Below are 17,310 nucleotides of genomic sequence, written 5' to 3'. Positions count from 1 at the left end.
GCTGTGCAAATGCTCCCCTGGTCACCGCCGAAACCTGGGGTTCCAGGCTCAGCGATGAGTCCAGGGTCACACCCAAGCTGCGAACCTGCGCCTTCAAGGGGAGTGCGACCCCGTCCAGCACAGGCTGTAACCCTATACCCTGTTCGGCCTTGCGACTGACCAGGAGTACCTCTGTCTTGTCTGGATTTAATTTCAGTTTGTTCGCCCTCATCCAGACCATTACAGCGGCCAGGCACCGGTTCAGGACTTCGACGGCCTCCTTAGTAGCAGGTGGGAAGGAGTGACAGAGTTGGACATCATCTGCGTACAGGTGACACCGCACCCCGAAACTCCGGATGATCTCACCCAGCGGCTTCATGTAGATGTTAAACAGCATGGGGGACAGGATGGAACCCTGAGGAACGCCACAGGTCAACGGCTGCGGCGTTGAACAGGAGTCCCCCAGTAACACCTTCTGAGTACGACCCTCCAGAAATGACCGGAGCCACTGCAGAGCAGTGCCCCCAAGACCCATCTCTGCAAGGCGTCCCAGAAGAATACCGTGGTCGACGGTATCGAAGGCCGCTGAGAGGTCCAGGAGCACCAACAGGGACACACTCCCCCTGTCTAGCTTCCGGCGCAGATCATCCACTAAGACGACCAAGACTGTCTCAGTTCCATGTCCCGGTCTGAAACCAGACTGTGCCGGATCCAGATAATCCGTGTCTCCCAAGAATACCTGGAGTTGTGAGGCCACCACGCTTTCCATGACTTTGCCCAAAAAGGGAAGATTGGAAACAGGCCGAAAGTTGTCCAATTTAGTGGGGTCAAGTGATGGTTTCTTCAACAGCGGCTTTATAACAGCCTGTTTTAGGCTCGCTGGAATCTTGCCTTCCCGAAGGGAGGCATTAACCACCACCGTTACCCACTCGGCCAATCCCCCTCTGGCCTCCTTAAGAAGCCAGGATGGGCAGGGGTCTAGGATGGACGTGGTGGGTCTCATGGGTTTTGATAGATAGATAGATAGATAGATAGATCATGGGTTTTGATAGATAGATAGATAGATAGATAGATAGACAGATAGACAGATAGACAGATAGACAGATAAGAGTTATGTTCTCTTTTCCTTCCCATCACTATCCATCCATCCCATCTATCTATCTATCTATCTATCTATCCATCCATCCATCAATTCTGGGGTTAGAAAGAAAGACAGATATATAGATTTCTCCTTTCCCTCCTCTATCTATCTATCTATCTATCTATCTATCCATCCATCCATCCATCCATCTATCTATCTATCCTGGGTTTTTATAGATAGATAGATAGATAGATAGATAGATAGATAGATAGATAGATTTATTTCTCTTTTCCCTCCTATCTCCATCTCTCTCTCTCTCCCCCCCCCCTGGTTTTTTTTAGATAGATAGATAGATGATAGATAGATAGATAGATAGATAGATAGATAGATAGATAGATAGATTTCTCTTTTCCCTCCTATCTCTATCTATCTATCTATCTATCTATCTATCTATCTATCTCTCTCTCTCTATCTGTTATGGGGTTTTTAGATAGATAGATAGATAGATAGATAGATAGATAGATAGATAGATAGATAGATAGATAGATTCTCTTTTCCTTCCCATCACTATCCATCCATCCATCCATCATTTCTGGGGTTAGAAAGATAGATAGATATTTCTCTGTTCCCTCCTCTATCTATCTATCTATCTATCTATCTATCTATCTATCTATCCAAATTTGGACACAATACACCCATCAGGCCAAGGAGTGACCTTCACTCATAAAAACACTGGAAAACACAGCAGAAGGGACTTAAAAAGCCAAAACATTAAAAAATACATTACAATGCATGCGCAAAACCACATATATACAATATATTGTTAAAGGCTTTCATGGCCGGAATCTCTGGGTTGTTGTAGGTTTTTCTGGGCTATATGGCCATGTTCTAGAGGCATTTTCTCCCGACGTTTTGCCTGCATCTATGGCAAGCATCCTCAGAGATAGTGAGGTCTGTTGGAACTAGGAAAATGGGTTTATATATCTGTGGAATGACCAGGGTGGGACAAAGGACTCTTGTCTGCTGGAGCTGGGTGTGAATGTTTCAACTGGCCACCGGAATCACTGGGTTGTTGTAGGTTTTTCGGGCTATATGGCCATGGTCTAGAGGCATTCTCTCCTGACGTTTCACCTGCATCTATGGCAAGCATCCTCAGAGGTAGTGAGGTCTGTTGGAACTAGTAAAATGGGTTTAGATATTTGTGGAAAGACAAAGGACTCTTGTCTACTGGAGCTGGGTGTGAATGTTTCAACTGACCACCTTGATTAGCATTTGATGGCCTGACATTGACTGACATTGCCTAGAGCAACCCCTTTTCCTAGTTCCAACAGACCTCACTACCTCTGAGGATGCTTGCCATAGATGCAGGTGAAACGTCAGGAGAGAATGCCTCTAGACCATGGCCATGTAGCCCGAAAAAACCTACAACAACCCACATATATATACATATACACAAATATATACACACACAAAACACATATACACAGTCTTGGCCACGACCATTCGTGGCAGGGGACAGCTAGTATGTATGTATGTATGTATGTATAGATCTATATATAACAAATGGAACTTCTTTCTCTCCCTCCTTTCCCTCCAACTCTATTGCCAGTGATATATATATAGAGAGAGAGTGGGAGGGTGTTTCATAACGATGGACCCAATTTCAAAGCTTCGTGATGAGATATATATACATACATATATATGTATGTGTGTATATATATATATATATGTGTGTGTGTGTGTGTGTGTGTATGTATATATATATGTATATGTATATATAATATAAACAGAATGAAATTGTTTCTCTGTCCATCTTTCCCCTCCAGCTCCACAGCAGCATCACCAGTTACATACATACATACATGTATATGTATATGTATATATATATAGGGGGGGGGGAATGGGTGTTTCAAAGTGATGGATCCAATTTCAAAGCATAGTGACGTGTGTTTTTGTGTATACACACACTGGTGGTGCAGCGGGTTAAACTGCTGAACTTGCTGACCAAAAGATCGGCAGTTCAAATCCGAGGAATGGAGTGAGCTCCCGCTGTTAGCCCCAGCTTCTGCCAACCTAGCTGTTTGAAGATATGCAAATCATAGAATCAAAGAGTTGGAAGAGACCCCATGGGCCATCATCCAGTCCAACCCCATTCTGCCAAGAAGCAGGAATATTGCATTCAAATCACCCCTGACAGATGGCCATCCAGCCTCTGCTTAAAAGCTTCCAAAGAAGGAGCCTCCACCACCAAATGTGAGTCAATCAATAGGTGCTGCTTCTGCAGGAAGGTAACGGCGCTCCATGCAGTCAAGCCAGTGGCTGCATGACCTTGGAGGTGTCTACGGACAATACCGGCTCCTTGGCTTAGAAACGGAGATGAGCGCCACCCTGCAGAGTCAGGCACGACTAGACTTAATGCCAGGGGAAACTTTTCCTGTTACTTTTGATAGAATCATAGGATCCTAGAATTGGAAGCGACCTGGCGGGCCATCCAGTCCAACCCTATTCCGTCAAGAAGCAGAAAAATTGCATTCAGAGCAACCCCGACAGATGGCCATCCAGCCTCTGTTCAAAAGCCTCCAAAGAAGGAGCCTCCACCACACTCCGGGGCAGAGAGTTCCACTGCTGAATGGCTCTCACAGTCAGGAAGTTCTTCCTCATGTTCAGGTGGAATCTCCTTTCTTGTAGTTGGAAGCCATTATTGTTCCATTGCGTCCTAGTCTCCAGAGCAGCAGAAAGGAAGCTTGCTCCTTCCTTCCTATGACTTCCCCTCACATCTTGATCCACGGCCCTCATGATGTCTTCTCTCAGCCTTCTCTTCTGCAGGCGAAACATGCCCAGGTCTTTCAGCCGCTCCTCATAGGGCTTGTTCTCCAGATCCTTGATCATTTTAGTCACCCTCCTCTGGACACATTCCAACTTAGAGTCAATATCTCTCTTCAGTTGTGGTGCCCAGAATTGGACACAATATTCCAGGTGTGGTCTAACCAAAGCGGAATAGAGCATGGGGAGTATGACTTCCCTAGATCTAGACACTAGGCTCTTCTTGATGCAGGCCAAAATCCCATTGGCTTTTTTTGCCGCCACATCGCATTGTTGGCTCATGCTTAACTTGTTGTCCACAAGGACTCCCAAGATCTTTTTCACACGTACTGCCCTCATTATGTCTTCTCTCAGCCTTCTCTTCTGCAGGGGAAACATGCCCAGCTCTTTCAGCCGCTCCTCATAGGGTTTGTTCTCCAGACCCTTCATCCTTTGAGTCGCTTTCCTCTGGATACATTCCAGCTTGTCAGCTTCTCCCTCTTCAATTGTGGTGCCCAGAATGGAACACAGTATTCCAATACACACACACACACACATACATATATGGAATGATGGACCCAATTTCAAAACAAAGTGACGATATATAATTTTAGAAAAGTTTGGCTAAGTTTTGTTGTATATTTTATGTGTTCTGTTTTGCACTGTGCCTTGTAAGCCGCCCCGAGTCGCTTGGGAAGATGGAGCAGGATATAAAGAAAGTTGTTGTTGTTGTCGTTAGATATTAAACCAACAGAGTGAACCTGTTTCTCTCTCTGTCTTTCCCCTCCAGCTCCATCTCCATCTCCCTTCCCCTCCTCTCTCTCTCTCTATCTCTCCTCCCTCCTTTCTTTGGGGCGTCGGTTCCTCCTCCTTTCCGCCCCCCATCATGACGGCCAACGGGACGACTTCGGAGTCGCTCCAGATCCAGTTCGGCTTGATCAACTGCGGCAACAAATACCTGACGGCCGAGGCCTTTGGCTTCAAACTCAACGCTTCGGCACCCAGCCTGAAGAAGAAGCAGATCTGGACGCTGGAGCCCAACGGCGGGAGCGAGGATGCAGGTGCCGTCTTCCTGCGCAGCCACCTGGGCCGCTACCTGGCCGCCGACAAGGATGGCCGGGTCACCTGTGACAGCGAGGCGCCCACGGCCGACTGCCGCTTCCTGCTGGTGGCCCACGACGACGGGCGCTGGTCCCTCCAGTCCGAGCCACACCGGCGCTTCTTCGGCGGCACCGAGGACCGCCTCTCCTGCTTTGCCCAGGTTGTCTCACCCGCCGAGAAGTGGAGTGTCCACCTGGCCATGCACCCTCAGGTCCACATCTTCAGCCTGGCCCGCAAGCGCTACGCACACCTCAGCACCACCGGCGCCGGAGAGGAGGAGGTGGCCGTCAACCGTGACGTGCCCTGGGGCACTGACGCCCTGGTAACCCTCGTCTTCCAGGTGAGTCGAGCTCAATGGCAGGCTGGGATGCATCTTAGGCAGGAATGAGCCAGCTTTGGTTCTCCGGGTGTTTTGGACTTCAGCTCCCACAATTAGCCTGCTCATTAGCCTAAATGGCTGAAGGACCCAAAATAGCTGTCTGTAGGAGTCTTGGGTGTTTTGGAGTTCAACTGGCACAATTCGCCTGCTCATTAGCCAAAATGGCTGAAGGACCCAAAATAGCTGTCTGTAGCAGTCTTCGTCTAAATATAAAATAAACTGATTGACTCTACAAAGAGGTCTGAAGAAGGCAGCAAAGCAAATAGAATTGTGGGAGTTGAAGTCAGAAACACCCAGAGAGCCAAAATTGGCCCGTGCATTCTCCAAGAGATCTTGCATCAGAACCATCTTCCAGGTGGGAAGAACTCAAGTCCACATGCTCATTAGCCAAAATGGCTGAAGGACCCAAAATAGCTGCCTGTTTTCGTCTTCGTCTAAATATCAAATAAACTGATTGAATCTACAAAGAGGTCTGAAGAAGGCAGCAAAGCAAATAGAATTGTGGGAGTTTTGCCGGTGGGCAAAAGTTGGCCTGTACATGCTCCAAGAGATCTTGCGTCAGAGCCATCTTCCAGGTGGGAAGAACTCAAGTCCAAATCCTGGGGATGTGTGATACATTACAAAAATGGTTCAAAAGTCATTGCAAAAGTGGGGGACACTGGTGCTTTGCTTCTAAAGTAGACTTTGTGAAAATTTTGTTACCATAACAAGACTAACGAAATTTCGTTACTATTTCGTTACAGTAATTGCGCATGCACATGATTAAATGACTATAATTGGGGAAACTTCAGGGGCTCCTTTCTCCCTCATTCTTACAGCTATTGGGGTGAAACTTGCTACTAGGGTTGGATAGGTTCGTTCGGAAGAGCCCGAAAGTTGGAAAAAAACTTCCGAATTTGGACTTCCGATGCATTTTTGAACTATGCAGGAAAGGTGGGAGGGGCACATCCGAATTTGAACCACTTACCTTTTTTTCCGGAAATATTGTATAACGTTCAGATGTCTCCCAAGGTTATTTTAATTTTCACAACTAGTAAGCAACTTTGGTAAAGCCTAAACAGTTTTAAAATCTCATGCTTTCTCTCTCCAGCGATGCAAGGGAGGGATGAAGTGGGCGTGGCTAAACACAGCCATTGTTGTGGTTTGTGAAGGCCAGGGCCCCAATGGTAGAGATTGCAAAAGGCCCTGCTGTTAAAACTACATTTCCCACAATGCTCGCCTGATCATTAGCCAAAATGGCTGAAGGACCCAAAATAGCTGCCTGTAGCAGTCTTTGCCTAAATATAAAATAAAGCGATTGAATCTACAAAGAGGTCTGAAGAAGGCAGCAAAGCAATAAGCAACTTTTGCAAAGCCAAGAGAACATAAACTGCTTAAAAAAACTGCTAATTTCCCCAGGGAGTGAATTCCACCGGTGGGGGGCCACCACCGAGAAGGCCCTGCCCCTCGTCCCCGCCAAGTGCATTTGTGATAGAGACGGGGCCGGGAGCAGGGCCTTCCCAGAAGATCTTAAGCTAGGTGGGATGTAGAAGGAGATACGTTCGGACAAGTACGCTGGTCCGGAGCATGCCTAAGGTGTATGGTAAATCTACTCTTCCGAACCCTTGACACGTTCAGTGGGATGAAGTCTCTAGACACTACCGTTGATGCGGCCTAGAATTGCATTGACTGTATTAGTGGCTGACGGAGAATTCTTCACCCATTTTTCCAGGACCAACGCTACAGCATCCAGACGGCTGACTACCGCTTCCTCCGCCATGATGGCAAGCTAGTGGCACGACCGGAACCGGGCACGGGCTACACATTGGAGTTCCGCTCTGGCAAGGTGGCCTTCCGGGACTGCGAGGGCAAGTACCTCTCCCCCTCCGGGCCCAGCGGCACCCTCAAGGCCGGCAAGAGCACCAAAGTGGGAAAGGACGAGCTCTTCGTCTTGGAGCAGAGCTGCCCGCAGGTCGTCCTCCGTGCCGGCAACGAGAGGAACGTCTCCACCCGGCAAGGTAGGAGCCGCTCCTTTCTGTCTTTCTCCTGTTGCATTTGTATGACGTCTTTCTTCCAAAGTGGCCCACTCAAAGCAGCTTGCACAGGCATGGGCAAACTTCGGCCCTCCGGGTGTTTTGAACTTCAACTCTCACAATTCCTAACAACCGGTATTTTCTCTAGAGAGCTGCTAAGAGGCAGACTGTCTGGAATTCCTTAATCCTAAAGACTATGCCTCTGTGAAGGTAATGAAATAGACCCTGGGTTGTTGTAGGTTTTTCCGGGCTATATGGCCATGTTCTGGAGGCAATTTTTCTCCTGACGTTTCACCTGCATCTATGGCAAGCATCCTCAGAGGTAGTGAGGATCACTACCTCTGAGGATGCTTGCCATAGATGCAGGCGAAACGTCAGGAGAAAAATTGCCTCTAGAACATGGCCATATAGCCCGGAAAAACCTACAACAACCCAGTGATTCCGGCCATGAAAGCCTTCGACAATACATCGAAATAGACCCTGTTAGGAATTGTGGGAGTTGAAGTCCACAACACCTGGAGGGCCGAAGTTTGCCTTTGCCTGAGCTAGCAGGAAAAGTCAAAAGTCTTATTTAAAATTGACCTGGATTATCTGCTTTGATAATCTGGATTATGTGGCAGTGTAGAAGGGGCAGAGGTTGACTCAAGTTGGGATTGGACATCATAAAAGAATCACAGGCCCCTTCTGCCCTGCCATATAAAATCCAGATTATCTGCTTTGAACTGGATTGTATGGCAGTGTAGACTCATATAATCCAGTTCAAAGCAGATAATGTGGTCTCTGTGCTTTCCTTTCTCTTCTACGCATTTGTTGACCCGAGGTTGGATTAATATATGTGTAAGGTGATGGACTCATCTGTTGATCGTTGTTGTTGTGATGATTAATCCTCCTTTTGGGTGTGTTTTTATGACTTGAGACTGGCTTTGTCCCCTTCTGAACTGTCATATAATCCAGATTATCAAAATAGATTATCTGCTTTGAACTGGATTATATGAGTCTACACCAGGCATAGGCAAACTTTGGCCCTCCAGGAGTTTGGACTTCAACTCCCACCATTCCTGAATGGTGGGAGTTGAAGTCCAAAACACCTGGAAGGGTGAAGTTTTCCCATGACTAGTCTACACTGCCACATAATCCAGCTCAAAGCAGAGAAAATCAGGATTTAAATGGCAGTGCAGAAGGGTCCTTTGTCTATTAGTGGAGCCATTGGAAGGCAATGGTCAGTCTACATTTCTCTTTGCCTGACCTGGGTTTTGTTTGTATCCAAGTATGATTCACACATTGCACAACACAGCTGGACTTCGCACTTGGGTTCCTTTCCTTTTTTCTGTTAGACAGTTTCAAAGGCATTGTGTCCAAAGATGCTTTGGGTGCTTCGATCCGCCTAAAATGTGCAAAACAATTTGATTTTTTTTGGAAGCTATTCAATTAGGAAGAGGTAAATGTGTGAATCAGCCTTTCCTGGTGGTACGCCTTTGTTTGAATCCAAAGCAGGAAGGAAACGAGAGATTGTCCGATGGGTGGAAAATTGTATCTGGTGGTAACGGGATGGATGGAGAGCCCTTGAAAAATTAATGCTCAGAGTGGAAGAGCGTGCAGGAAATGGCGACGAATTCTCAGCACTTTTTGTTTATCTCTTCTCATTTGGGGGACACAGAGTATGTTTCGGAAAACCATAACCTTTTGGAAAATTATAACCTTTTGGAAAACCATAACCTTTTGGAAAATTATAACCTTTCGGAAAACCCTAACCTTTTGGAAATCTTTTGGGGAAATCAGGAATTTTTTGGAAAGAACATGACCTTGTGAGAGATCACAACCTTTTGCAAAGTATGATCTTCTTGAGAAGAGTTAAGAACTTGCTTGACCTAACCCTCTCCTTAGTGGTAAATTTCCACGAGTGTTCATGCAAGGCAATTAGGTTTCTCAGCTGTTAGACTGATAAACTTAGATAGCTGTTTGAACTGTTAGGGACAAAGATATGTCAATGCACTATATGTATGTGTGTGTGTATAGCACAGAGTTTCAGAAGGTTCTCCTTAGTGCCACTTTTGGACTCTCGCTTGCTGGGGTGTTCCAGCGAGTGTCTCTGTAGATCTTAGAAAACTATGTCTTGATTTAAGTTGTTGACGTGCTGGCTGATACCCAAACAGGGGATGAGCTGGGGATGTCACTGCCTTGGTCCTATCACTGTTGGATGCTACTTCCTGGGGGATGTCAGGTGGTGCAATACTGGCTAAACAGTGTAATTTCTCCACTGGTAAATTTCCACGAGTGTTCATGCAAGGCAGTTAAGTTTCTCAGCTGTTAGACTGATAAACTTATATAGGTCTTTGAACTGTTGGGGACAAAGATATGCCATTGCACTGTGTGTTTTAAGTTTTAATTGTGCGAATGCTCCCCTGGCCACTACCAAGACCTGGGGTTCCAGCCTCAGCAATAAATCCAGGAGGACTCCCAAACTGCAAACCTGTGTCTTCAGGGCAAGTGTCACCCCATCCGGCACAGGATGTAACCCTATACTCTGTTTGACCTTTCAACTGACCAGAAGGACTTCTGTCTTGTCTGAGTTCAATTTGTTTGTCCTCATCCGGATTGTCCCAGCTGCCAAGCACCCGTTTGGGACCAGGACAGTCTCCTTAACAGTGGGTGGAAAAGAGTGGTAGTGCTGCATACAGATGACAACAAATTCCAAAACTTTGGATGATCTCTCCCAATGGCTTCCTATAGATGTTAAACAAGATGGGGGACAATACTGAACCCTGTGAGACCCCACAGGACAAGGCTGTGGGGTCAAGCAGGAGTCCCCCAACAACATCTTTATTTATTATTTATTTATTTCAGAGTTTTATATACCGACCTTCTCACCTCTTTTGAGGGACTCAGACCGGTTTCCAACCATAAAAACACATACAATCGGTAAAAACATCATAGTTCATATTACAATAACACATCAAAACAACAAATATATCCAAAACTACAGTGGTCAGTCGTCATACTAAAAAACAATTATACATCATCTTCCATCCATGTCTTAGGGTGTTGTCTCACTCATCAAAAGCCTGTCTCCATAACCACGTCTTCACCTGTTTCCTAAAAGTCAGGATAGAAGGGGCGGTTCTGATCTCCGGTGGGAGAGTCGCAGGGCCACCACCGAGAAGGCCCTGTCCCTCGTCCCCACCAGACGGGCTTGTGAGGCCGGTGGGACCGAGAGCAGGGCCTCTCCAAACGATCTTAATAATCTTGGTGGTTCATAGGGGAGAATACATCTTCTGAACATGACCTCCAGAAAGGACCAGAGCCACTGTGGGATAGTACCTCCAAGTCACTTTCCCAGGAGGCACTCCAAAAGGATTCTGTGATCTACAGTATCGAAGGCCACTGAGAGATCCAGGAGAACCAACAGGAACACGCTCCCCGGTCCAGTTCCCTGCGTACATCATTCACTAAGGAAACCAAGGCTGTCTCAGTTCTATGGCCTGGTCGAAATGTTGTACCTTCTCCTGAATTGCTCATCCACAGCTAGATAAAACTAAACTGAGTCAACAAATAATTAAGTGGGAAAAGATGATATCAGCAATAGTGACTAGCTATATGACTCGACAAGATGAACGATTGCCTCTTATGCACTCCATTCAATGCCTCTGATCCTGCTCTGTGTGTAGAGCATCCTTGGATGAATGAGGCCAAGTGGGTGCCATGTGCAAACATGTCCTTCCACCGCAGCAACCCACATCTCAGCCATGTGGTGCTCCCTCCCCTTTCCTTCCCGGCAGCCTCTGCACTTTGCCCATGCCTCCCCCTCCTCAATCCTTCCCTGCCTCTATTCTCTCTGATGCCTTTTGCGCCTCCGACCAGCCTTCCTTCCTTCCTTTCTTCCTCAGCTGGGCTCTGACTCCCTGCTGAGCCATTGTCCAGACCTTGGCATCTCTCTTATCTTTTCCTTCCTCTCTCTCTCTCTCTCTCTCTCTCCAACCTGGAACTGTTGGGGTCGAATGGCTTGAGGGGTGCAGGCAGGCAGACACTCCGCTCTTATGTAAACTATCTGGAGTCAGAGAGAATAAAAATACAGTGGGAGCTTGGTCTCTGATTGGGGTTTGGTTCCAGGATCCCCAAAGCATACCAACACCTGTGGATGCTCAAGTCCACAGAGATGTCGTTTTGCAATGTGGTTTCATATCACCGCATAGCAACATACATGAGAGCTGGATAAGAGGTGACCTCTCTTATATAAAATGGCAGCATCTAGGACAGTGGTTCTCAACCTTCCTAATGCCGCGACCCCTTAGTACAGGTTCTCACCTTGTGTTGACCCCAACCATAATGTTATTTTCATTGCTACTTCTTTAATTTTGCTACTGTTATGAATCGTAATATAAATCTCTGATATGCAAGATGCATTTTCATTCATTGGGCCAAATTTGGCACAAATATCCGATACGCCCAAATTTGAATACAGATGGGGTTGGAGGGGATTGATTTTGTCATTTGGGAATGTTGGAGTTGCTGAGATTTATAGTTCACCTAAAATCAAAGAGCCTTTTGAACTCCACCAATAATGGAATTCAATCAAACTTAGCAAACAGAATTCCCATGGCCAAGAGAAATACTGGGAGAGTCTGGTGGACACTGACCTTGAGTTTTTGGAGTTGTAGTTCACCTACATCCAGAGAACACTGTGGACTCAAACAGTGATGGATCTGGATCAAACTTGGCGCAGATAATCAATATGCCCAAATGTCTGGTGGACACTGAACTTGAGTTTTTGGAGTTGTAGTTCACCTACATCCAGAGAACACTGTGGACTCAAACAGTGATGGATCTGGATCAAACTTGGCACAGATAATCAATATGCCCAAATATGAACACTGGTAGAGTTTGGAGAAAATAGACCTTGCCATTTGGGAGTTGTAGTTGCTGGGATTCATAGTTCACCCACAATGAAATAGCATTCTCAACCCCACCAATGATAGAATTGGACCAATCTTCCCACGCAGAACACCCATGACAAAGAGAAAATACTATGTTTTCTGATGGTCTTTGGTGACCCTTCTGACACCCCCTCATGACCCCCACAGGGGTTCTGACCCCCAGGTTGAGAACTACTGATCTAGGAAGTTTTTTTGTGGAACATGGAATGTTTTCAAGCTGGGGATGGTGGGATCTGTGGATGCTGAATCCTTGTATACAGGGTTCCAACTTATACCTTGTTTCGCTCTTATTATTGTTGTGTTGCTTCAAGGTTTTTTGTTTTTTGACATAAGGTGGACCTAAAGCAGACTTCATGGTGTTTTCTTAGCCAGATTTGTTTATCCAGAGGGTTTTGCTGTTGCTGTATTCATGACTGAGCAGAGATTTGTACCCTTATCATCCCCAGCCTCCATGATTGATGGGAGTTGTGGTTTCCATATGTACAACCCTCTTGGCAATGGCAAATTTTGGTTCTTCAGCCAGTAGGCTGTTAGGAATTGTGGGAGTTGAAGCCAGATCTATATCATATCATCCATGCCTCCAAGTTCCCTCCAGCTTCCTCTTCCCTCTTGTTTTCTTCCATGTTTTTAAACTTGAGGGTTGGGACCCCTGAGGAGGGTCACAAGGGGCTTTCAGAGGGGTTGCCAAAGACCATCAGAAAACACATATTTCTGGTGGTCTTAGGAACCCCTTTGGCATAGTCATTTGGGTTCACACTGCTCTCCGGATGCATGTGAACTACATCTCCCCTAAATCACTGTCAATTCCTCTGAAATCCCTCCAGTGTTTTCTGTTGGTTGTGGGGGTTCTGTGTGCCAAGTTTAGCCCAATTCTATCATTGGTGGTGTTCAGAATGCTCTTTGATTGTAAGCGAACTACAATCCATCCACATCCATCATTGTTTGAGTTCACAACGCTTTCTGGATGTAGGTGAACTACAACTCCCACCAAACCCTTCCCGCATTTTCTGTTGGTCGTGGAAGTTCTGTGTGCCAAGTTTGGTTCAATTATATCATTGTTGGAGTTCTGAATGCTCTTTGATTGTAGGTGAACTATAAATCCCAGCAACTACAACTCCCAAATCTCAAGGTCTGTTTTCCCCCAACTCCACCAGTGTTCATATTTGGGCATACTGAGTATTCATGCCAAAGTTAAGTCCAGATCTATTGTTGTTTGAGTCCACAGTGCTCTCTGAATGTAGGTGAACTACAAGTCCCAAACTCAAGGTCAATGCCCACCAAACCCTTCCCGTATTTTCTGTTGGTTATGGGAGTTCTGTGTGCCAAGTTTGGTTCAATTCCATCATTGGTGGAGTTCAGAATGCTCTTTGATTGTAGGTGAACTATAAATCCCAGCAGCTACAACTCCCAAATGTCAAGGTCTGTTTTCCCCAAACCCCACCAGTGTTCACATTTGGGCATGTTGAATATTTGTGCCAAGTTTTGTCCAGCTCCATCATTGTTTGAGTCCACAGCGCTCTCTGGATGTAGGTGAACTACAACTCCAAAACTCAACATCAGTGCCCACTTAACCCTTCCTGTATTTTCTGTTGGTCGTGGGAGTTCTGTGTGCCAAGTTTGGTTCAATTCCATCATTGGTGGAGTTCTGAATGCTCTTTGATTGTAGGTGAACTATAAATCCTTGCAACTACAACTCCCAAATGAGAAAAATCAAACCCCCCCCCCCCCTCAACCCTAGCAGTATTCAAATGTGGGTGTATTGGGTATTTGTGCCAAATGTGGTCCAGGGAATGAAAATACATCCTGCTTATCAGATATTGACGTGATGATTCATAACAGGAGCAAAATGACAGTCATGAAGTAGCAATGGAAATAATGTTATGATTGGGGGTCACCACAACATGAGGAACTGTATGTAAGGGGTCACGGCATTCGGAAGGATGAGAAACACTGTTGTATTCCTCCTTCTCCTCTGCTGTTTTCCTCCTTCTCCTTTTCCTTCCTCTCCCATCCCTTTGCTGCAGCTGTTTCCTGGTGTGTTCTGCTCTCCTTCTTGGCTTCCTCTCCGTTAAATGCAAAACCACTCGTGAGATTCTGCACATCTTTTTGGGGGGCGGAGTGGGAATCGGGAACGTAATCGCTGCCTTTTTAGCTGTTCCAAAATGAGAAGGAAGGAAGGGAGGAGGAGAACTTTGATGGAAAGGCTGGCTTTGCAGAATTGAACGGCTGGATTTTGCTCGCCTCTTGAGTCAGCTCTTTCCAAGAGCAAACGAGACATTGCCCACCCTCGTCGCAGCATTTCTCTTTTGGGGAATGGGTTGTGTTCTGTCGCGCGCTGGGCCTGTAAATAGTTGTCTTTAAAACAGGACGTGAAACCTTTGCCCAAAGGGAAGCCAGGGCCCCCAAAGAGAAGTTCTCAGAGGTTTCCACCACAAACAGTCTTTAGATGGCTTGAGAAGTACAACAAAGTCTATTATTAATGAACAATCAAACAGAAACTTCTCTTGTCTTCAATAAAGCTAAACAAATGCTTCCAAGCTTTATGCAACTGGTGGCTTCCTAATCTTGCCCACGAAGGACAGGCAACTGTCTTCAATAACTTCTTCTTTAAAGGAAAATCCCCTTTTTAACTTCTCCCAGGCTGACTGTAATCTAACTCTTACTGATGTGGGCTCCACTACCGGTTCGAACTGCATCTCGAACGCTGAGTGGACCTACCAGCAAGGCAGTAGATGTTTTCCAGCTGGAGTTCTTTGGTCTTTAGGGCTGTTTTCCTGGAAATTCTCAAAGCTGTGGGGATGCTTCCCTGGAAATTCTCAGGAGACTCTTAAAGCTATTTCCCCCTGGGAATTCTTAAAGGTTGAAGCTTTTGTACAGGGGAAGTTTACACACGTCCTGTACATTGGCTAACCTGGCTGAGACTAACTAAAAATGGCTCCCTTCCCTTCCCAATTGCCCTGAGCAAGGGGCGGGACCAAAACTTAATGATGATGGACAGGTGGCTTGCCCTATAACCGCAACCAAAAGAAGCCACCTATCTGCAGAGTCCCTGAAACCTAGGACTGCAATCAAACATTTAATACAAAGCAAACGAAATTGGAGCTCCTGGTACAGCTTTACCAGAACAGGTTGCTTTATGTATTTTGTGTCTTTGCTTTTCCAGATCAATGCCCTGCCCTCTCCTATCCCTGCAATGTCTATTCATTCCAGTGTGCTGGAAAGAGAGATTCCCCAAAAATTCCACCATTTCTTCTTGGGAATATATCCAAATTGAGGGTTTGTATGCCATTAGATGGGATGGGCAGTGACAAAATTGGTGGTTTTTCTCGTCCCTCCTGGCTTTTCATTTGGCAAAACGCAGCTCTTCATGAAGCCTGTCATTTTGGGAAGTCGGCTCATTTTGAATAAAAGCTGACTCAAAAGGAGATCAAAAGCAGCGCAGCCAACCTTTCCATCAAAGCTCTGGTCCTTCCTTCTTCTTTAGGTGCAGCAATGAAGTTCTCCAAGCCCTTTGTAAAAGGATTTTCTTGAATGCTAGCTTGGATACCCGGTGTTGCATAAGGTTGTGAGTGAACTACAACTAGCCTGTGTTGGATGGGGTTCCACTCCCCCTGAAGACGCAGGTTCGCAGCTTGGGAGTGATCCTGGATTCATCGCTGAGCCTGGAACCCCAAGTTTTTGCAGTCAGGGGAGCTTTTGCACAGTTAAAACTTGTGCACCAGCTGCGCCCGTACCTTGGGAAGTCTGATCTGGCCACAGTCGTCCACGCTTTGGTTATGTGCTGGTGCGGCTGTACCAGGAGCTCCAATTTTATTTGCTTTGTATTGAATGTTTGCTTGCAGTCCAAGGTTCCTGGGATTCTGCACATAGGTGGCTTCTACATCTTTTGGCACAGCACCCAGTGTGCCGATCATCACTGGAACCACCTGTACTGGTTGATGCCAGAGCCTATGCAGTTCGATTTTGAGGTCTTGATAGCGGCTGAGTTTCTCCTGTTGTTTTTCCTCAATGCGACTCTCACCTGGAATGGCGACATCAATAATCCAGACTTTTTTCTTTTCCACAATTGTGATGTCTGGTATATTGTGTTCCAAAACTTTGTCAGTCTAGATTCGAAAATCCCACAGTATTTTTGCATGTTCATTTTCCACTCCCTTTGCAGGTTTATGATCCTTTTACCAGTTCTTTAGTGCTGGCAGGTGGTCCTTGTGACACAAGTTCCAATGAATCATTTGGGCCACAGAGTTGTGCCTCTGCTTGTAGTCCGTCTGTGCGATTTTCTTGCAGCAGCTGAGGAGAAGATCCATAGTTTCATCAGCTTCTTCTCCTTCTCCTCCTCCTTCTCCTTCCTTCTTCTCCTTCTCCTTCCTTCTCCTCCTCCTTCTTTCTTCTCCTTCTCCTTCCTTCTTCTCCTTCTCCTCCTTCTCCTTCCTTCTTCTCTTTCTCCTTCCTTCTTTTCCTTCTCCTTCCTTCTTCTCCTCCTTCCTCCTTCTCCTTCCTTCTTCTTCTTCCTTCTCCTTCTTCCTTCTTCTCCTTCTCCTTCCTTCTTCTTCTCCTTCCTTCTTCTTTTTCCTTCTTCTCCTTCTCCTTCCTTCTCCTTCTCCTTCTCCTCCTCCTTCCTCCTTCCTCCTCCTCCTCCTCCTTCACCTCCTCCTTCTCCTTCTTCTTCCTTCTTCTCCTTCTCCTTCCTTCTTTTCCTCCTCCTTCTTCTTCCTTCTCCTTCTCCTTCCTTCTCCTCCTCCTCCTCCTCCTCCTTCCTTCTTCTTCTTCTCCTTCTCCTTCCTTCTTCTCCTTCCTTCTTCTTCTCCTCCTCCTTCCTTCTTCTCCTCCTTCCTTCTTCTCCTTCCTTCTCGGTTAAAGAGTGCTGTTGCCTCCCAGGATCCCATAGCAAAGAACCATAGTACTATCCAACTGGATTAATTATCTAGGGCAGTGTTTCTCAACCTGGGGGTCGGGACCCCTGGAGGGGTCACGAGGGGGTGTCAGAGGGGTCGCCAGAGACCATCAGAAAACACTGTATTTTCT

General features: G+C 46.3%; 1 protein-coding gene across 3 annotated transcripts in view; it reads left to right on the top strand.

Annotated features, from left to right (window-relative positions):
* The window catches only part of LOC137095521 (fascin-like), a 114,677-nt gene that overhangs the window by 26,560 nt on the left and 70,807 nt on the right, over nt 1–17,310 (top strand). For all 3 annotated transcript variants that reach the window (XM_067462280.1, XM_067462279.1, XM_067462281.1), the window contains exons 2-3: nt 4,653–5,303; nt 7,054–7,339. In XM_067462280.1, the coding sequence (XP_067318381.1) occupies nt 4,653–5,303; nt 7,054–7,339 (937 nt within the window). The remainder of the gene's footprint in view (nt 1–4,652; nt 5,304–7,053; nt 7,340–17,310) is intronic.

This window comes from Anolis sagrei, chromosome Y (genome assembly GCF_037176765.1).
Source record: "Anolis sagrei isolate rAnoSag1 chromosome Y, rAnoSag1.mat, whole genome shotgun sequence".
NCBI lineage: Eukaryota > Metazoa > Chordata > Lepidosauria > Squamata > Dactyloidae > Anolis > Anolis sagrei.
The sequence above is the reverse complement of the archived record's forward strand: the minus strand, read 5'-3'. Positions and strand labels throughout refer to the sequence as shown.